This window comes from Leopardus geoffroyi, chromosome A3 (genome assembly GCF_018350155.1).
Source record: "Leopardus geoffroyi isolate Oge1 chromosome A3, O.geoffroyi_Oge1_pat1.0, whole genome shotgun sequence".
In the NCBI taxonomy this organism is placed as follows: Eukaryota; Metazoa; Chordata; class Mammalia; order Carnivora; family Felidae; genus Leopardus; species Leopardus geoffroyi.
In genome coordinates, this window is record NC_059336.1 from 121,461,181 (window position 1) to 121,482,984 (window position 21,804).

At 40.5% G+C, this 21,804-nt stretch overlaps 1 protein-coding gene across 4 annotated transcripts in view; it reads right to left on the reverse strand.

The window, feature by feature from the left end:
- The window catches only part of UBXN2A (UBX domain protein 2A), a 48,230-nt gene that overhangs the window by 13,199 nt on the left and 13,227 nt on the right, over window positions 1-21,804 (reverse strand). For all 4 annotated transcript variants that reach the window (XM_045447591.1, XM_045447592.1, XM_045447593.1 and 1 more), the window contains exons 3-6: window positions 10,455-10,593; window positions 6,109-6,215; window positions 3,031-3,168; window positions 1,339-1,494 (exon numbers count right to left, since the gene is read on the reverse strand). In XM_045447591.1, coding sequence (XP_045303547.1) covers window positions 1,339-1,494; window positions 3,031-3,168; window positions 6,109-6,215; window positions 10,455-10,593 — 540 coding nt within the window. The remainder of the gene's footprint in view (window positions 1-1,338; window positions 1,495-3,030; window positions 3,169-6,108; window positions 6,216-10,454; window positions 10,594-21,804) is intronic.

Sequence of the window (21,804 nt, forward strand, 5' to 3'; positions counted from 1 at the left end):
TTGGGCGTCCGACTTCGGCTCAGGTCATGATCTCGCGGTCCGTGAGTTCAAGCCCTGCGTTGGGCTCTGTGCTGACAGCCCAGAGCCTAGAGCCTGTTTCAGATTCTGTGTCTCCCTCTCTCTCTGACCTTCCCCCATTCACGCTCTGTCTCTCTCTGTCTCAAAAATGAATAAACGTTAAAAAAAATTAAAAATAAATAAAAATAAAAATAAATTTAAAATATTAAAAATTTTAAGAGATAAAAGACTGGAAAAACCCATGAAACTGACAATAGTGATTATCTCCGGGTGATGGAATTTCAAATGACTTCAATTTCTTTCAATATTTTTCTGTATATTTTTCAACAGAAAATATGCATATAATGCTAACGACTGATTTTAAAATATATTAAAGATAATTCTTCTAAAATTATATATCTAGGGGCGCCTAGGTGGCTCAGTAGGGTAAGCATCTGACTCTTGATCTCAGCTCGGGTCACAATCTCACGGTTTGTGAGATGAGCCCTGTGACAGACTGCACTGACAATGCAAGACCTGCTTCATATTCTCTCTCCCTCCCTGTCTGCCCTTCCCTCACTTGTGCACACGTGTGCATGCTCTCTCTCTAAATAAATAAATAAATAAACATTAAACAAAAATGGTTACAGGGCACCTGGGCAGCTCAGTCACTTAAGTGTCCAACTTTGGCTCAGGTCACGATCCCATCGTTGAGTTCAAGCCCCACATTGGGTTCTCTGCTGTCAGTGCAGAGCCTGCTTCGGATCCTCTGTCCCCCTTGCTCTCTGCCCCTCCCTGGCTCACCTCGCTCTTTCTCTCTCAAAAATAAGCAAACATTAAAAAAAAGATACTTTCAGGGGCGCCTGGGTGGCTCAGTCGGTTAAGTGTCCAACTTCAACTCAGGTCACGATCTCGCGGTCCGTGAGTTCGAGCCCCGCATCGGGCTCTGGGCTAATGGCTCAGAGCCTGGAGCCTGTTTCACATTCTGTGTCTCCCTCTCTCTCTGCCCCTCCCCCGTTCATGCTCTGTCTCTGTCTCAAAAATAAAACGTTAAAAAAAATTAAAAAAAAAAAAGATACTTTCACTTAAAAACAATGGTTACAAAAGTAAATTAAAAATAAATTAATAAAATTACATATTTAGATATATAGGAAAACTAACCAAATGATAATCCATACAACAAACTGAAAATACTTCATCTCCAAAAATTTTTATTTTCATGATATATTATGTTTAGAGAACTGCTAAGATCCTTGGTTAGTTCTTAAACTCTGCCTACTGAACTGAAAAGAAATCTAAAAAGGAAAAAAATTAAGACAAATAATGAAATGGAAGACTCACCTATGAGAAATGTTAAATTTCTGGACAATCCGTTTTCCATTGGCTAACCAGATCTGTACGTTAGTGATGGGTTCCAGGTTGTTTAGCTGAACAACAGACAAATTTTTATTCTCGACTTCAATACTCTTTGCCTTAGAAACAATTTTTGGTGTGGCACTAAGAAAATCCAGACAACAAAATCAGATGCATGTTGTTCATTAAGCAAAACCTTATCATTAAATAATTACTACAAAAATTTTACATTAAGTATACTTTAGCAAGATTTTAGTAAGTCAATGCTACTTCCTTAATAATAACAATATTATTTATGTCCATCATATATGATGAGATGAATGTAGGAACCTAATGAAATTAGGCATATCCGAGTAATTTGTAAGACTGTAGAATGCTATGTAAATATATGATAAAATATTGTAAATATATTGTAATTATTTAATAGCACCTTACAGAATAATTTTACAGGGTTATTAGATCCACGGACTTTACCTTTACCTACTACTCCCCATTTCTGTAAGAAATGGGGCACCTGGGTGGCTCAGTCAGTTAGTGTTCGACTTCAGCTCAGGTCGTGATCTCACAGTTCCTGAGATGGAGCCCCATGACAGGCTCTGTGCTGACAGCTCAGAGCCTGGAGCCTGTCTTCAGATTCTGTGACTCCCTCTCTCTCTGCCCCTCCCCTAATTGCGTTTTCTCTCTCTCTCTCTCTCTCCCAAAAATAAATAAAACTTTAAAAAAAATTTCTGTAAAAAATAAGAAGTTTTCAAGAGATTAATCTTTGGGTTGTAAAGGGGGAAAAAAAAAGGAAGCAAAGTATTTCCTGATTATTCTGAAAGTTACATCTGAATTTTTTTTAATGTTTATTCATTTTTGAGACAGAGAGACAGAGCATGAGTGGGGGTGGGGGGGAATGTGTGCAGACAGAGAGAGGGAGACACAGAACTCAAAGCAGGCTCCATGCCGTCAGCACAGAGCCTAATGTGGGGCTCAAACTCACAAACCATGAGATCATGACCTGAGCTGAAGTTGGACGCTTAACCGAGCCACCCAGGTGCCTCGACATCTGAATATTTTTATATGTGTGGATGAATATGTAGATAACTTTACCAACCTTGATAATATATGAGAATGCATAAAAATACAAGCGATCACGTATGTAACCTCTTTGTAATTGTGTCATAAGACAGATATGATGAAGACTGCAAAATGTGACACTAAAGGCTTTGATATGGATACTAACTTTATCATGCATTTTTCAGTTTTATTACCTCACAATTCAGATACTTATCACAGAACACAACGTTGAAGGCACTGATAAGTATAAAATTGAACCCTATATTCAAAACTTAACATATGTACTCTGTAACATTAATGGCAATGATCAAGGAGTGGGTGGGTGCAAGGGAGAAAAATTATATATACATCCAATTCTGCCTAATGTCCTAAATAATCCACGTCCTTTTAATTTGGTAAAATCAAAAAAGCCTCCATGATTTTTTTAGTATACTACCAGCATGTGTTAATTTACACTAAAGTAAATAGGACCTAGGAGTCCTCATGAAAGTTAAGAATAATCTCACTTCCAATGAGAGAAATGATAAGCTCTTTATATATGGTCTATATTGTAAAATAATGACAAGCTGAGTATTAGTCAAGCCTCTGTTTATGGAAAACACAGCTAATGAGCCTATTTACCTTCCCAGTCTATGACCCTGTCCTGAAAAGGGCTGGAACACCGGCTTCGTTGACACACATACTTCATTTTTTTTGTCTTCAACTTTAACATCCACCTCCTCTTTATCAAAAATTCCCTGTAATTCCAAAGGTAATTCCCTAGGAAGGAAAAGAAACAAAGTGATAAAGCTCCCAATATGTTTTTTCTTTCTCTGAAAAACATATTCTGTATGCAAACAGAACTGAAAAATATATAGAAATAAGAGGCATATATAATACAATAAAAAACTAAATATATTCTTAAAACTTTATTTTTAAGTAATCTCTCCACCCAATGTGGGGCTCAAACCCACAACCCAATCAAGAGTCAGATGTTCTACTGACTGAGCCAGCTATTTGCTCCCAAACTGGATGTATTTAAAATACAGTCAAATAAGATGAATACCAAGAAATAAGAACAATACAGAGTAATTTCTTTTCATGTTTGTTCATTTATTTTTGAGAGAGCCCACACACATGAGTTGGGGAGGGGCAACGAGAGAGGAAACACAGAATCTGAAGCAGGCTCCAGGCTCTGAGCCGTCAGCACAGAGCCCAATGCTGGGCTCGAATGCACAAACTGTGGAGACCATGACCTGAACTGAAGTCAGATGCTTAACTGACTGAGCCACCCAGGTGCCCCAAATACAGAGTTAATTTTTAAGACTACAAATTCATGAACAGCTTGAGTTACTCAGCAGTACCTAGAATAGTACTATAGTCATGAAATATTTGATGACTATATTCTGCTAAATTTAAACAATTTGATCTCTTTATAGGTGTCTGAATAAAACTAAAAATGTGCTAGAAAAATCAGGCTCTCATTTCCACTTTTAAATAGAAATATAAAAAAATTAAAAAATATATAGATTTACTCTACACATGATGAAATAAAATACAAAACATGTAGAATTTAAAAAAGCATTTTCACATTTCATACTCCTAACAGAAAGATAAAGTAACACAGTTAGGACGTGGACTCCATCAGAGGCTCTGTCTCATATACCACAGATGCTTCTCTTCTGAACAAGGTAAACTTTTTTGAATCTTACGATCTTTTAAAAGCAGAGTCTTGGGGCGCCTGGGTGGCTCAGTCGGTTGAGCGTCCGACTTTGGCTCAGGTCATGATCTCGCAGTCCGTGACTTTGAGCCCCGCGTCGGGCTCTGTGCTGACCGCTCAGAGCCTGGAGCCTGTTTCAGATGCTGTGTCTCCCTCTCTCTCTGACCCTCCCCCATTCATGCTCTCTGTCTCAAAAATAAATAAACGTTAAAAAAAAAAAAATTTAAAAGCAGTCTTTTCTAATGAACACTTGAAAGTTTACAATGTTATGGAATACGCAGATATATGAGCAATGAACTTCCATGGGAAAATTTTAACCAAATTACAAGTTTTAACATACTTATAAAATAATTTTTTCTTGATAACTGCAATAATACAAATTCATTTTATACTTAGGATTTTTGTACTTTTCTGTGTATGTTATACTTCAAAAAATTTTTATTTAAAAATAAGCAATACATGTTTGTTCTAAAAAAAAAAAAGATGTAAAAAATGTAAACATAAGTCAACTTGGAAAGTGACAATCCTAGGGTACTTGGGTGGCTCAGTTGGTTAAGTGACTAACTCTTATTCTCAGCTCAGCTAATGATTTCATGGTTCCTGAGATCAAGCCCGGAGTCAGGCTTTGCACTGATGGGTGGAGCCTTCTTGGGATCCTCTCTCAATGCCCATCCCCCATACCCCATACATTCACTCTCTCTCAAAATCAATAAATAAATAACTAAAAAGAAAGAAAGTGACATTCCTTATAAACCTACTCTCACTTTAATAAAAAAAACTGGGGCACCCGGCTGGCTCAGTTGGTAGACTATGCAATTCTTTCACTTTTTTTTTTTAAAGTAATCTCTACACCCAATGTAGGGCTCAAACGCACAACCCCTAGGACTCAGGAACCTGAGATCAAGAATCACATGTTCCACCAACTGAACCAGTCAGGCGCCCTGAGCATGCGATTCTTCATCTTGGTTGGGATTGTGAGTTCAAGCCCCATGTTGGGCCTAGAGCTTACATTAAAACAAAAACATAAACAACACACATTGGGGCACCTGGGTGGCTCACTCAGTTAACTGTCTGACTTCAGCTCAGGTCATGATCTCGCAGTTCGTGAGTTCAAGCCCCGTGTCTGGGTCTGTCCTGAGAGTTCAGAGCCTGTAGCTTGCTTCAGATTCTCTCTCTCCCTCTCTCTCTGCCCCTCCCCCACTCATGTTCTGTCTCTCTCTCTCTCTCTAGGAAATAAACATTAAAAAAAAATTTTTAAACCCCACAAAACTCTGGTGTTGTATCTCCTAGATTTTCTCTATACATATAATAAAACTCCATGTAATTGTTTTATTTTTTCTGCAGATGGTATTGATGTATACAAATTATCAGTATTCTTTGCAAACTGCTTTTTTTTTTTTAAGTTTATTTATCTGTTTTGAGAGAGACCGAGCACGAGCAGGGGAGAGGCAGTGAAAGAGAGAGAAAGAGAATCTCAAGCAGACTTCATGCTGTCAACACAGAGCCTGATGTGGGGCTGGATCTCACGAAGTGTGAGATGAAGACATGAGCCAAAATCAAGAGTCAGACGCTCAACTGACTGAGCTACCCAGGCGTCCCTGCAAACTTTTTAAAAAATAAAAGATACCACGGAAATCTTCTCATGTTAATATATAGACGTATATCATTCACTTTTATCAAATGCATACTGTTAGAAAGCAGATCAAACGGTACAAATACATAAAATATTCTTTCCATTTTTTTCTTAGTGATTCATAGGAATTGTATATATATTCCATTTGCATGACATACTGAAACAAGTACTTCCAGTCTGGCAGTTCTCTTTTGACTGCATGTAAGTGTTGCTGGTAAATATGTTTTTAATATTTATATAATGAGATTTATCTATATATTTTTACATTGCTTCAGGGATTCATGCCAACCATAGCTAATTGTAATAATGTGGATTCTGCCAAATGAAACATGCTTAAAATATCCTTGAGTTTACAAAGAGTACTTACCCCTTTTTGATGGAGTTTAGAAACTGCTGACTTGCACCATCAGAGTAACTTCGGAAATCGTCATTGACCGTGAATCCATTTTTCCATAATTTTATACTAACATCTACCTGCAAAACAGTAAGAAAAAAATGTATTACATTAATAAAATGTACTAGATTAAAATTCTGAATTTTTTTCTATTGTATGTATTTTATGTATCATTCATTTCCTTTTTAAAATTGGTAAAATTGACATATAACATTGTACTTGTTTTTAGTGTACAACAAAATGACCTTATATATGCACATACTACGAGATGATTATCACATTTTGGTCAACATCCATTACCAAACCACAATTTTTTTTCCAGTTTTACTGAGAAACTAATACACATCACTATGTAAGTTTAATGCATAGAACATTATGCTCTGATTTACGTGTATTGTAAAATAATTACCACAATAGGTTCAGCTAACATTCATAATACTCATATAGATACAAAAAGAAAAGAAGAGGTGCCTGGGTGGCTCAGCTGGTTGAGCATCCAACTTCGGCTCTTGGTTCCTGAGTTCCAGCCCCAGGTCCGGCTCTGTGCTGACAGCTCAGAGCCTAGAGCCTACTTCAGATCTGTGTCTCCCTCTCTCTCTGCCCCTCCCCTGCTTGTGTTCTGTCTCTCTCTCTCAAAAAATAAACATTTTAAAAAATTAAAAAAAAACAGAAAAAAAGAATTTTCTCCTTGTGATGACAACTCAGAAGATTTACTCTAATTTTCCTATGTATCAGAGCAGTCATCCATTGTGCATTATAACTCCAGTAATTATTTATCTTACACTTGGAAGTTTGTACATCCTGATCACCTTCTGCAAAAAATTTTTTTAACATATATTTTTGAGAGACAGACAGCGAGACACAATGCGAGCAGGGGAGGGGCAGAGAGGGAGGGAGACACAGAATCTGAAGAAGGCTCCAGGCTCTGAGCTGTCAGCACAGAGCCCAACATGGGCCTCAAACCCACGAACTTCAAAATCATGACCTGAGCTGAAGTTGGACGTTTAACCCACTTAGCCACCAAGGTGCCTTTTTAATGTATCACTCTTAAGAGCAAACTTCAAGTGTAAAATATCAAAAATAATGTACATAGGGATCCGTGGCTGGCTCAGTCGGTATAACATGAGACTCTTGACCTGGCTGGTTGTGAGTTTGAGCCCCAGTTGGGCATAAAGTTCACTTTAAAAAATGTATATACAGGGGTGTCTGGATGGCTTAGTTGGTTAAGCATCTGACTTCAGCTCAGGTCATGCTCTCATGGTTTGAGAGTTTGAGCCCCAAGTTGGGCTCTGCACTGCCAGTGCAGACCCTGCTTGGGATTCTCTCTCTCTTTCCCTGTCTCTCTGCCCCTCTCCGACTCAAACTTTCTCAAAATAAACTTAAACAAATAAAAATAGGGGCGCCTGGGTGGCTCAGTCGGTTAAGCGACCGACTTCAGCTCAGGTCATGATCTCGCAGTCCCTGAGTTCAACCCCGCATCGGGCTCTGTGCTGACCGCTCAGAGCCTGGAGCCTGTTTCGGATTCTGTGTCTCCCTCTCTCTCTGACCCTCCCCCGTTCATGCTCTGTCTCTGTCTCAAAAATAAATAAATGTTAAAAAAAATTTTTTTTAAACAAAAATAAAGGCCACATTTAAAATAAATAAAATTAAAAAATAAAATAAAATAAAATAAAAATAAAAATAAAAAATGCATATACAGAAACAGAACAAGGGATGCCTGGGTGGCTGAGTTGGTTAAGCATCCAATGCTGGCTCAGGTCATGATCTCAGTTTGTGAGTTGAAGCCCCACATCAGGATGTTTGCTGTCAGGGCAGAGCAGGCTTTAGATCTTCTGTCTCCCTCTCTTTCTGCTCCTTCCCTTCCTCTCTCTTGTGTGCTCTCCTTTTTTAATATTAAAAAAAAATTTTTTTTTTAACATTTATTCATTTTTGAGAGACAGACAAAGCATGCGTGGGGGAGGGGCAGAGTGAGAGGGAGAAACAGAATCTGAAGCAGGCTCCAGGCTCTCAGCTGTCAGCACAGAGCCCGACGAGGGGCTTGAACTCACGAACCAGGAGATCACAACCCCAGCTGAAGTCGGACGCTTAACCAACTGAACCACCCAGGCACCTCAGCATGCTCTCTCTTAAAAATAAACATTAAATGGGGCGCCTGGGTGGCTCGGTCGGTTAAACGTCCAACTTCGGCTCAGGTCATGATCTCACGGTCCGTGAGTTCGAGCCCCGCGTCGGGCTCTGTGCTGACAGCTCAGAGCCTGGAGCCTGTTTCAGATTCTGTGTCTTCCTCTCTCTCTGCCCCTCCCGTTCATGCTCTGTCTCTCTCTGTCTCAAAAATAAATAAACGTTAAAAAAAAAAAATTAAAAAAAAAATAAACATTAAAAAAATAAAATAAAACAAAACAAAATAAAATAGAGCAAAACAGGGGTGCTTGGCTGGCTCAGACTGTGGAGCACGTGATTCTTGATCTTGGAGTTCTAAGTTTGAGCCCCACATTGCGTATGGAGATAACTTAAAAATAAAAAAATAGGGGCGCTTGGGTGGCTCAGTCAGTTAAGCATCCAACTTCAGTCCAGGTCAAGATTTCACAGTTCATGGATTCTAGCCCCGAGTGGGGCTCTGTGCTGACAGCTCAGAGCCTGGAGCCTGCTTCAGATTCTGTGTCTCCCTTTCTTTCTGCTCCTCTACCACTCATACTCTATTTCTCTAACTCTAAAAAAATGAATAACATTAATAATAATAATATCTTTAAAAAATACTAAAATAAAATAGAACAAAACAACAAAGAGGTAGAAAATAGGAGAAATAATATAAAAATTAAGTGCCTGGGTGGCTCAGTTGGTTAAGCAGCCAACTCGATTTTGGCTCAGGTCATGATCACGGTTTGAGAGTTTGAGCCACGCATAAGGCTTTGTTTTTTGCACTGGCAGTGTAGAGCCTGCTTGGGATTCTCTCTCTCTCTGCCCTTCCCGGCTCCCACTCTCTCGAAATAAATAAAAGAGGGGAGGGGAGGGGAGGGGAGGGGAGAGGGGAGGGGAGGGGAAGGGGGAGGGGAAGGGGGAGGGGAGGAGAGGGGAGGGGGAGGGGAGGGGAGAGGGGAGGGGAGGGGAGGGGGGAGGGGAGGGGAGGGGGGAGGGGGGAGGGGAGGGGGGAGGGGAGGGGAGGGGAGGGGAGGCAAGAAAAAAAGAAGAGAGAAAAGAACAGAAAATGTCCTAGAATAGTAAAACAAGAGCTTCTACATTGAATGAATGAAAAAGGACCCACATCAAGGCCCATGAGAACATAGAACTAAATATTCTAAAAGCTTTCAGGGAGGGGCTCCTGGGTGGGTCAGTCAGTTAAGCATCCAACTTCAGCTCAGGTCTTGATCTCACAGTTTGTGGGTTCTATCCCTGCATCAGGCTCTGTGCCTGTTTGGGATTCTGTGTTTCTGTCTCCCTCTGCCCCTCCCCTGCTCACGCTCGGTCTCTGTCTCTCAAAAAATAAACATTAAAAAAAAAAAAAAGATTTTAAAGCTTTCAGAAAGTAAAAAATGTGCCACACACAAAAGCTTAGATACCAGAACGGCATTGTATCAATCAAGTGTGAAGGCAGAATAAAGGGAAACATAGACTTAGGCTTGCAAGGCTTTTTTTTTTTTTTTTCTCTTAATTACAGAGAGTGCGCATGCTCCAACAAGTGAATAAGGGAGAAGAACAGAGGGAGGGAGGGAGGGAGGGAGGTGGAGGGAGAGAGGAGGGGAGGGAGAGATGGAGAGGGAGGAAGTGGGGAGAGAGAGGGAGAGGGATGGAGACAGAGGGAGAAAGAGGGAGAGAGAGAGAACCTTAAGTAGGCTCCATGTTCAGCTTGGAGCCCAACGTGGGGCTAGATTCCAGCATCCTGGGACCATGCACTGAGCCAAAATCAAGAGTCATCTTGAACACCAAAGGATGCTCAATGACTGAGGTACCCAGGCACCCCTAGGCTTACAAGGTTTTAAGCCATCTATTTCCAATGCTCTCTTCTCTTCACACTGTTTTTTATAAAGCTATCCCAAGCCTGGCTTCATCAAGGGCATTCTTCATTGAAACTAGCATGCCCCAGACCAAGAGCAAGGAGAAAATATGGTAATGACTAGTACAGTTTGGTGCTACTACCTTGATTCCTCCTAAGGCACCAGCAGTTTAACCCACATTGCTTTTGTGGTATTAGTGCAATGTTAACACAGTGGAAAAGGTAATAATAACTTACTATTATTATGAAAACATTTTTGACCTCATGAACCCAAAATATCGTCCCTATTTTAAGAAACACTGGAAGACAAAAAATTATGGACATTTACCTGTTTCTTCTGTTCAGTGGGAGACACACATTTGGCACCAACCTTCTCAGCTTCCTCAAAAAGGCTGTCAACAAAATATTCACAATTTGTTTGTCGATCATCACTAAGAGGTTGGTTGTCAGATCCCGTTTCACAGACCCTACACATAAAAAAAGAAAAATAAGCAGTACTGACTACTAATTTTCCAAAAAATTATATGAATTGTTCTTGTTAAGGGATCTTGAACTCAGACACTTCCTTGTACACAATTCACACTCACTTCTAAATTAAAATTTTTTTTTAATGTTTTATTTTTGAGAGAGAGAGAGAGAGAGAGAGGGGGAGGGAGGGAGGGAGAACAAGCAGGGGAGGGGCACAGAGAGAGGGAGACACAGAATCTGAAGCAGGCTCCAGGCTCTGAACTGTCAGCATAGAGTCCAATGCAGGGCCTGAACTCATGATCCACGGGACCATGACCTGAATAGAAGTTGGATGCTTAGCTGTTGACTAAACCACCCAGGTGCCAAGACCCGTTTCTAAATTAAGATTCTAGCAGATATGTGACCTTGGGAAGTCATTAACCCTTTTGGTCCAGAGCAAGGTCTTCTCCATCTCAGTCTACTCACATTTGGGGAGGGATAGTTCTTTGTTGTGTGAGCTGCCCTGTCCATTGTAGGATATTCAGCAGCATATGTGGCCTTTATCCACTAGATGCCAGTATCATGCTTCCTCCACCCACCCCTTCTTCCAGTGTTACAACAACTGAAACCATCTCTAGACATTCCCAGGTGTCCTCTGGGGGACAAAACTTCACCAGGTTGAAAATCACTGGTCCAGAGGAAAAAAATGTGTTCTCTGTAAAAAGCTCAAAATAGCTTCACAAGGTTACTGCAAAAGGCTGTTTTTTGGTTTTTGGTTTTTTTCTTTGCTATCAGCACAGAGCCCGATGCTGGGCTCCATCCCACAGATTGTGAGATCATGACCAGAGCCACAATCAAGACTAGGACTCTTAACCTACTGAACCACCCAGGTGCCCTTGCAGAGGCTGCTTGTAGGCAAACAGGGTTGAGCAATGGAATGTGAAAAGGTCCCACAGTGACCACTTGGCTATGAAGAGGCCCAGCAGGTGACCCACCTCAAAACATCCATAGGCCCTAACAATGGGCTACTCACAACCAAGAAGTTACCAAAAAAGGGAAAATTCCATGTGTTCCCATACCTCTTCACTTTTCCCCTTTAAAACAACCCCCACCCACTGCCTTGTTGCAGTTCCTCCTCTGCAGTCCTGCCCCTGCTCCTTTGAAGTGTATTCAATAAACCCTATCTCCTTTGTTCTGCCTGAGGTGAATTCTTTCACATTTGAGGGCCCCCATCCAATCGATTGAGAGACACCCCATTTAGACACCACAGTTACTATGTACCTTTTGGTCACAGAAAGCACTTTTGAAACTAAAGGGGACAGTGTGTCAGGAACAGTCTTAATCATAGTTTTGATTTGCGTAACTTCAGAATAAGACTTCTCACTGAAGACTTTGATTTGTAATTAGTACTCCACTATTTTTTAAATCAATTATCTTATTTATTATTTTATTTTATTATTTTTACATAAAAATTTTTTTTAAATATTATTTATTTTTGAGGAGGAGAGAGGTGGGGGGGGGGAGGGGGGAGGCACACAGAATCCAAAGCAAGCTCCAGACTCAGAGGTCAGCACAGAGCCCAACGCGGGGCTCCAACTCATGAACCGCGAGATCATGACCTGAGCTGAAGCCAGATGCTTAACCGACTGAGCCACCCAGGCGCCCCTTATATTTTTTTGAAGAGAGAGAGAGAGAGAGAGAGAGCGAGCGCAGGCACACATGAGCATGGAGAGGCAGGGGAAGGCACAGAGGGAAAAGGGAAAGAGAGAATCCTAAACAGGCTCCATGTTCAGCACACAGCCCAACATGGGGCTCAATCCCATGACCCTGGGATCATGACCTGAGCTGAAATCAAGAGTTGAACTCTCGGGGCGCCTGGGTGGCGCAGTCGGTTGGGCGTCCGACTTCAGCCAGGTCACGATCTCGCGGTCCGTGAGTTCGAGCCCCGCGTCGGGCTCTGGGCTGATGGCTCAGAGCCTGGAGCCTGTTTCCGATTCTGTGTCTCCCTCTCTCTCTGCCCCTCCCCCGTTCATGCTCTGTCTCTCTCTGTCCCAAAAATAAATAAACGTTGAAAAAAAAAAAAAAAAGAGTTGAACTCTCAACCAACTGAGCCACCCAGGCGCCCCTTATTATTCAAGATTTTCTTTTTAAATAATCTCAAAGCCCAACATGGGACCTGAATTTACAACCAGGAGATCAAGAGTCACATGCTCCTCTGACTGAGCCAGCCAGGTGCCTCTCTATTTTTCTTTTTTTAAATGGTTATTTATTGGGATGGCTGGGTGTCTCAGTTGGTTAAGCGTCCGACTTTTGGTCAGGTCATGATCTTGCAGTTCATGGGTTCAAGCCCCATGTTGGGCTCTGTGCTGACAGCTCAGAGCCCGGAGCCTGCTTTGGATTCTGTGTCTCCCTTTCTCTCTCTGCCCCTCCCCTGCTCGTGCTGTCTCTCTCTCTCTCTCTCAAAAATAAATAAACATTGGAAAAAAAGTTTAATGTTTATTTATTTATTTTGAGAAAGAGAGAGAGAGAGGGAAAGAGGGAGAGAGCATGAGTGGGGAAGGGCAGAGAGAGAGAGAATCCCAAGCAAGCTCTATGTTGTCGTAGAGCCCAATGTAGAGCTCAAACCCATGAACCGTGAGTTCATAACCTGAGCTGAAATCAAGAGCTGGACACTCAACTGACTGAGACACCCAGGCACCTCTCTATTTTTTCTTAAATTTAGGTATAAACTGACATATTAGTTTTAGGTCAACAACATGATTTGATATTTGTACATACTATGAAATGATCAGCACAGCAAGTCTAGTTATCATATATCACCATTAACAGTTACAGAATTTTTTTGTGTGATGAGAACTTTTCAAAAAAATTTTTTTAATGAGGGGCACCTGGGTGGCTCAGTCAGTTGAGCGTCCGACTTCGGCTCAGGTCACGATTTCGCAGCTGGTGAGTTGGAGCCCCACGTCTGGCTCTGTGCTGACAGCTCAGAGCCTGCTTCAGATTCTATGTCTCCCTCTCTCTCTGCCCCTAGCCCACTCGCATTCTCTGTCTCTCTCAAAAATAAATAAACATTAAAAAAATTTTTTTTAATGTTTTAAATGATTTTTAAAATTTTTTAATGTTTATTTTGGGGGGAGGGGGGCGGGAGGGAGGAGCAGAGAGAGAGGGAGACACAGAATCTAAAGCAGCCTCCAGGCTCTAAGCTGTCAGCACAGAGCCTGCTGCAGGGCTCCAAATCACAAACTGTGAGATCATGACCTGAGCTGAAGTAGGATGCTTAATGACAGCCACGCATGTGCCCCAGTGATGAGAACGTTTAAGATTTACTCCCTCAGCAACTTCCCAATATACAACAGAATATTATTAACTATAGTTGCTATGCTGTATAGTATATCCCCATTACTTATGACTGGAAATTTGTACCTTTTGAGTCTCTTTGTCCATTTCGCCTACTCCCATCTACTGGTTTTTATTTTGCATTTATGTTTTATTTTGTATTTTTATTTTGCACTATGTTTTTTTTTTTTATGAGAAATGTGTAATTTTTTAAAAATGTTCATTTATTTTTGAGATAGAGACAGAGCAAGAGTGGGGAGGGGCAGAGAGAGAGGGAAACAGAGAATCCAAAACTGGCTCCAAGCTCTGAGTTGTCAGTACAGAGCCCAACGAGGGGCTTGAACCCACAAACCGTAAGATCATGACCTGAGCCAAAGTCAGATGCTCAACCGACTGAGCCACCCAGGTGCCCCTGTCATAAAAGAAATACTACTGAAGATATTATTTGAAAGAAAAGATGGTTTCTGGTTTATCTTTTTTTAAGTCATACAGAAAATTCATCTATGTACTGAAATACAATTTCTCAGATTCCATAAATAATGACAACATTTTTGGAGCTCTCATACTGTGCCAGGAACTGCAAGGTAGATATTCTTATCCACATTTTTATAGATAAGGAAAATGAGTCACAGAAAGGCTAAGTTACGTGAATTTACACAGCTAGTAAGTGACAAAGACAGAATGCAAACCCTGTTAATCCGTCTTCCGCATCTATGCACCTAAGCATGATATGCTATAAAGCTTCTCTCTTTTTTTTTAAGTTTTTTTAACGTTTATTTTTGAGACAGAGACAGAGCATGAGCAGGGGAGGGAGAGAAAGAGGGAGAGACACAGAATCTGAAGAGGGCTCCAGGCTCTGAGTTATCAGCACAGAACCTGATGCGGGGCTCAAACTCACGGACCTTGAGATCATGACCTGTGCCGAAGTCGGACACTTAACCGACTGAGCCACCCAGGCGCCTCTATAAAGCTTCTCTTAATTGCTAACATTTACTGAGCATTTATTATATATTTTAGGAACTATTTTAAGTACTCCACATGAGTTAACTCATTCAACCCGCACACTGACTTAAAAGGCACATATTATTTTTATCCCTGTTTAACACGTCAAGAAAAAGCTTAAGCAAGTTGCCCAAGATCACAAAACTATTCGAAAGCAGTTCGAAAACTGAACTCAGGCACCCAATGCCTGTACTCTTAATCACTGTCCTAGAAAAAATAGTCATCACTATATTATTATGTGCTGGGGCACCTGGCTGGCTCAGGCAGTAGACAATGTATTTCTTGATCCTGGAGTCATGAGTTCGAGCCCCATGTTGGGAATAAAGATTACCTCATAAAAAATAATAACCTTTAAAAAACTGCCGATACTCAGAGCAATATTTTAATGCAGGCATGCTCTTTTTACTCTTCTAGGTGATCTCTGTATACAAAGATGCTTCATATTATCACAAAGTATTAATTTTATTTTGCATTTATGTTGTCATAAAAGAAATATTAAAATTTTAATGTTCACTATTTTTGAGAGAGAGAGAGAGACAGCACGCGAGCGGGGTGGGGCCTTTCTCAGAACAAAGACTTCTTAATAAAAAGAACTTCTTAATAAAAAGACTTCTTAATAAAAAGAATCACATGCTGAGACAATTTCTCACAGTACTAATGATTTTCTCGTCTCTTCAGTCAGTACAGCTGTGTAGCAGTAGAGGCTACTGCCTACCAGTTGAGGCTCTGGTGTCTGTGTTTAGGAACTGAGTCACACTGACTGGGTGAGAAACCTACCAGCCTCTGTGTGATGGGGCTTCCTCATCTGCAAATGCAGATACTACCACCTATCTTTCATGGTTGCTGTGAAGATTAGAAGCAAACACATACAAAAACCTATACCTGATATACAGTTTCTATCAGTACACGCACTGGCACACAATATTAGATAATGATATCATTATGACCACTCAATCCTCTCTGGTATTTGTTTTTTTCTGTTCAGAATGAAAGAGGACTTTGGGTGCCTCCATCTTGATCTCACTCTCTAATTGGGGTCTTTCCAAAGTGTTTCTTGGCTTTTGCAAAAGACCCTGAGGACAATGCAACCTCCGATGGGAACTGAAACTACCCCCTTAAGCAACAAGGACTGCCCTCAGCCAGCCATCCCCTGACGGTGATTGACTCCAACACAATGATCGATTTGACCTTCAATGCCTACCTGCCCAGACCCACACACCTTTGCTGCACATTTTCCTTATATAAACCTGGAAGTATTTTCCGCACTCTGGAGACAATCTTGGAGATGCTAGTCTGCTCTTTCCTGGCTATCTTTCAGGTGTTGGCGTCACAAAATAAATTCCTCTCTTGTTTCACAACCACTCTGCCTTTGGACTTTGTTGGTGGCCAGCGGCCGATCCTGTAGTGTTTGGGACCCCCTGTGCCTCGGCTATAAAAAAGCAGTTTATACTTGATTACTATGTACAAAGCCAATAAAGCTGACCATCTAAAGCAGCTTTACTCCTTTACCGATTTGATAGGTAAATTCTACAACCCTTCATTACGTTAATTTAAGCCATTCAAATATCTATTGAGTACCTACAATATGGTAGGTGGTAGGGGACACAAAGATGAGTAAGAAAATAGTCTAGGTTTTTAAAAGGTTCAGAGAACATCGTGTAAAGATGTACAGCTCTATGTCCACAAATTTGATAGCTTAGATAAAACGGACAGTCTTCAAACTTATAATCTACCAAAACTTACATGAGGAGGAAAAGATAATATGCAAAGGCTAGTATCTATTAAGAAAATTGAGGGGCACCTGGGGGCCTCAATTGGTTAAGCATCTGACTCTCGATCTCGGCTCAGGTCATGATCTCATGGTTCCTGAGATTGAGCCCTGTGTCAGGCTCTGCAATGACATTGCAGATCCTGCTTGGGATTCTCTCTCTCTGCCCCTCCCCGGCTAGGGCATGAGCTCCCGGGTTCTCGCTCTCTCTCAAAATAAATAAATAAACTTAAAACAAACAAACAAACAAAAAAACTCAGGGTGCCTGGGTGGCTCAGTCAGTTAAGCGTCCAACTAGATTTCTCCTCAGGTCATTATCCCAGGGTCGTGGGATGGAGCCCTGCGTTGGGCTCTGCACTGAATGTGGAGCCTGCTTAAGATTCTCTCTCCTCTGTCCCTCTCCCCTGCTTGAGCTAAAATAAAAAGAAAAGAAAAAATGAAAATTGAGTCAATAATAATCCTTCAAAACAGAAAGCACCAGGCACAAAAGATTTCACTAGTGAATTCTGTTGAGGTTTTGGGGTGATAGTGTGGTTCATGGAGTCCAGAGCTGATGGCGAAGAAAGAATTCTTGAAGATGTTTTGGGGGCAAAAAGGTGATTTTATTAAAGCACGGGGACAGGACCCATGGGCAGGAAGAGCTGCCCGGGATCCATGAGGAGAGACTGGAGTTGGGGGGGTAAAGTCCAGGGGAAGTTTCCAGTGAGATTTTCATATGCTAAAGAAGACTCACAGGATAGTGGAGGCCTACCTATTTTCAAACTAAGGTTATTTTTCCCTCCAGCAAAGCATTAGCATTAAGATAGCAGGGAGTTCCTGGAGAAACCTCTGCCTACCTCAAGTACTTGTCAATGGGGTGCAGGTTGTAAGGAAATTTAACTTTATCTGCTATTTCCTTCTGCCTTTGTTTCCCACATCAAATTCTATCAAACATTTAAGAAATTGTACCAATTGTTTACAATTTCTTTCAGAAAATAAAAGCAGAAGGGAACACTTCTAACTCATTCTATGAGGACAGCATGGCTCTACTGCTAAAATCAGACAAAGACATTTCAAGAAAGGGAAACCCAAACAGTATCTCTCATCAATATAGATGCAAAAATACTCAACAAAGTATTAGCATTTCTAATCCAACATGTAAAAGGAATTATACACTGCAACCAAGTAGGATTTATTTCAGGTATGCAAGGCTGATTCACCATGAGAAAATCAATTAATGTAATCCATCACATCCACACACTGAAGAAGAAAACTCATGACCATATCAACAGATGCAGAAAAAGCAGCTGACAATATCCAACACACACACATGATAAAAACTCTCGGCAAATTAGGAACAGAGAAGAACTCTCTTAACTTGATAAAGAAAATCTCCAAAAACCTACAGCTAACATACTTAATGATAAGAAACTAGATGCTTTCCTCCTAAGATCGGGAGTAAGACAAAGATGTCCCTCCTCACCACCCCTCTTCAATGCCATATTGGAAATCCTAGCAAAATCAGTAAGACAGATAAAAGGAATAAAAGGTATACAGAATGGGAAGGAGGAAGAAATAAAACTGTCTTTCTCTGCAGATGACAGGATTGTCTACACAGAGAATCCCAAATCATCATCAACAACAAACTCCTGGGACTAATAAGTAATTTTAGCAAAGTTGCAGAATACAAGATTAATATACAAAAGCCAAGTGCTTTCTTATACACCAGCAATAACAACTGATATATGGAATTAAAAGCACAACAGTAGGGGCACCTAGCTGGTTCAGTTAGAAGAACATGCGACTCGAGTTTGGGGCTGTGGTTCAAGCACCACATTGGGTGTAGAGATTATTTAAAAAAATAAATTAATAATAATAATAATAATAATAAAGAAATAAAAGTTTAACACTATATGGAGTGCTTGGGTGGCTCAGTATCTAAGCATCTGACTTCGGCTCAGGTCATGATCTCATGGTAAGTGAGTTCAAGCCCCGTGTCAGGCTCTGTGCTAACAGCTCAGAGCCTGGAGTCTGCTTCGGATTGTGTGTCTCCTTCTATCTCTGCCCCTCCCCACTCAAACTCTGTCACTCTCCCTCTCTCAAAAAATAAACATAAAAAAAAAAAGTATAACGCTATATACATCAGCACCATTTCTCTAACCTCACAGAACTGTACAATACAAAGAATGAACCCAATGTAAATTATAGTTGATAATAATGTATCAATATTGGTTCCCAATTGTAACAAAAAAAACTACACTAATACAAGATGTTAATAACAGAAGAAACTGTGGGGGTGGGGGTGGGGGTAGGGGATATGGGAACTGAGTATTTACTGCTCAATATTTATATAAAACTCTTAAAAATAAAGTTTATGAAAACAATTTTTAATGTTTATTTTTTAGAGAGAGAGACAGACAGAGTGTGAGCTGGGGAGGGGAAGAGAGAGGGAGACACAGATTCCAAAACAGGCTCCAGGCTCTGAGCTGTCAGCACAGAGCCCAACAAGGAGCTGGAACCCACAAACCACGAGATCGTGACCTGAGCCACAGTCAGACACTTAACCAACTGAGCTACCAGGCGCCCCCAAAACAAGGTTTATTAATAATATTTTTTTAAAATGGGGTGCCTGGATGACTCAGACGGTTAAACATCCGACTTCGGCTCAGGTCATGATCTCGCGGTTTGTGAGTTCGAGCCCCACATCAGGCTCTGTGCTGACAGCTCGGAGCCTGGAGCCTGCTTCGGATTCTGTGTCTCCCTCTCTGCTCCTCCCCTGCTCACACTCTGTCTCTCTCTCAAAAATAAATAAACGTTAAAAAAATTAAAAAATAATATTTTTTAAAAAGAGTATGAAAGACATTCTTGGAAAAAATGAGAAAGTACACATTTAATTTTTCTTTATAATTCAAAGAATCTCTTTATATTGTACTATATATTAAGCTATAATGCAGCAAAAATCCCATGGGCATATGAATTTACCAGGACTTGCCTTAACACTAAAAGTATCCAGACAATGTTATTATTTCATCTATGTTCTCTACTCTGTCACCTTTTCCCTTGTCCCTATCCTCTTATGATACAAATGTCAATCCTCCTCTCCATAATGTGAAAACCAGATTATCAAAGTTGTTATAGCTAAGTAAAAAGTCCTGAAGTTTCAGGCATTCCTCTAATAATAAAAAGTATACAAGTTCAGGAAAGGGACTTTTAAACATCTATTTTGGCTTCCGACTTTCTCATTCACTACAGTGTTCTGAATAAATAAGGTTATCAACTAGCTGTTGCCCAAATGGGTGAAGGATTTGCATCTGTGTATGCTTTATTGGAACACACAGTAAATACAGATCTTCACTATTTTATAGTCTTTGAAATACTGATATCCTTAGGAAATCAGTCTTCATTTTTACTGGACTGCTATTTTTTTTTTTTTTAATGTTCATTTACTTATTTTTGAGAGAGAGATGGGGGGCGGAGGAGAGAAAGACAGGGGGAGAGGGAGGGAGAGAGGGAGAGAGGGAGGGAGCGGCAGGGAGGTGGGGGGAGGGAGAGGGAGAGGGAGAAAGAGAAAGAAAGAAACCCAATTAGGCCACGCTGTGTGCACAGAGCATGATCTGGGGCTTGAACTCACAAACCTTGAGATCACGACCTGAGCTGAAATCAAGAGTTGGACACTTAACTAACTGAACCACCCAGGTGTCCCTGGACTGCTACTTCTAACAAAATCTATTTTTGTTACAAAAAATTTCTTTGCTACAACGAAAAGTATAAAATCTAATCCTTATCTTTTTGTGTAGATATGTTACTAATTATTTAATTACACTCAAAGTACTGATACATATTACAACATGAATGAAGCTTGAAAACATGTTAAATTAAAGAAGCCAATCACAAAAGACCACATATTGTGTGATTCCATTTATAAAATAAAAATGTCCAGAATAGGTAAATCTATAAAGATAGAAAGTATACTGGTGGTTGTCAGGGGCAGGGTGTAGGAGAATGAGGTATGACTACTAATGAGTATGGTGATACAAACGTTATAAAATTGTGGTGAAATTTGTGCAACTCTGTGAATGTACTAAAGCCTGTTGAACTGTATACTTTAAATGGATGAATCATATGGTATGTGAATTATGTCTCAATAAAGCTGCTGGGAAGAAAAAAAAGTCCTAAGTTAAAATCAGTCATTCCATTTATTTTTGTGCAAGAAAGAGTTAATACAGCAGGCCTAACTGCTGACTGCTATCCTTTGAAAGGTCTGCTTACTTTCCGTATGATTCTGGAAAAAAATTTTTAAGTTTATTTATTTATTTTGAGAGCGAGAAAGAGAGAGGCAGAGATGGAGAGAGAGAATCCCAAGCAAGCTCAATGCTGTCAGCCCAGAGCTCAACACGGGGCTCTGTCTCATGAACTGTGAGATCATGACCTGAGCTGAAATCAAGACTCAAGACACTTACCCAGCTGAGCCACCTAGGTGCCCCTGAGTCTGGAATTTTAGTATGTGACTAGCTTCCAATAAAAACCCTAGCCTAGGCATGCCTAGGCTAGGCATCCTGTCAGCAAATCATTAAACCTGGGAGAGGTCTTAGAGGCCCCTGACACAATCTCACAATTATATAGTACCAAACACATAAAACAGTAAGTAGTGAGAAAGTAACAAATAATATTTGTTTAGTACAGAAGCATTTACAAAGTATTTGTAAGTATGAAATAAATACTTGTCTGTCTCCTTAAATGGACTATGAATGGAAAAAATTTACTTCAAGTATTTAAAACAAACAGCATAATACAAAAATAAATATTTCACCTTAGATAAGTCAGAATAAAATATTCTATACTGACTGGTAAGAACCATAGACTTTGCACCTACCATTTATGGAATCCCTGATATGTGCTCACTCTCTCTCTTTTTAAAAATTTTTTTAACGTTTATTTATTATTAAGAGACAGAGAGAGAAAAAGCATGAGCATGGGAAGGGCAGAGAGAGGAGACACAGAATCCGAAGGAGGCTCCAGGCCTCGTCCTTTCAGCACAGAGTCCGTCCTGTCAGCACAGAGCCCAACGCGGGGCTCAAACTCACAAACCACAAGATCATGAACTGAGCTGAAGTCGGACGCCCAACAGACTGAGCCACCCAGGTGC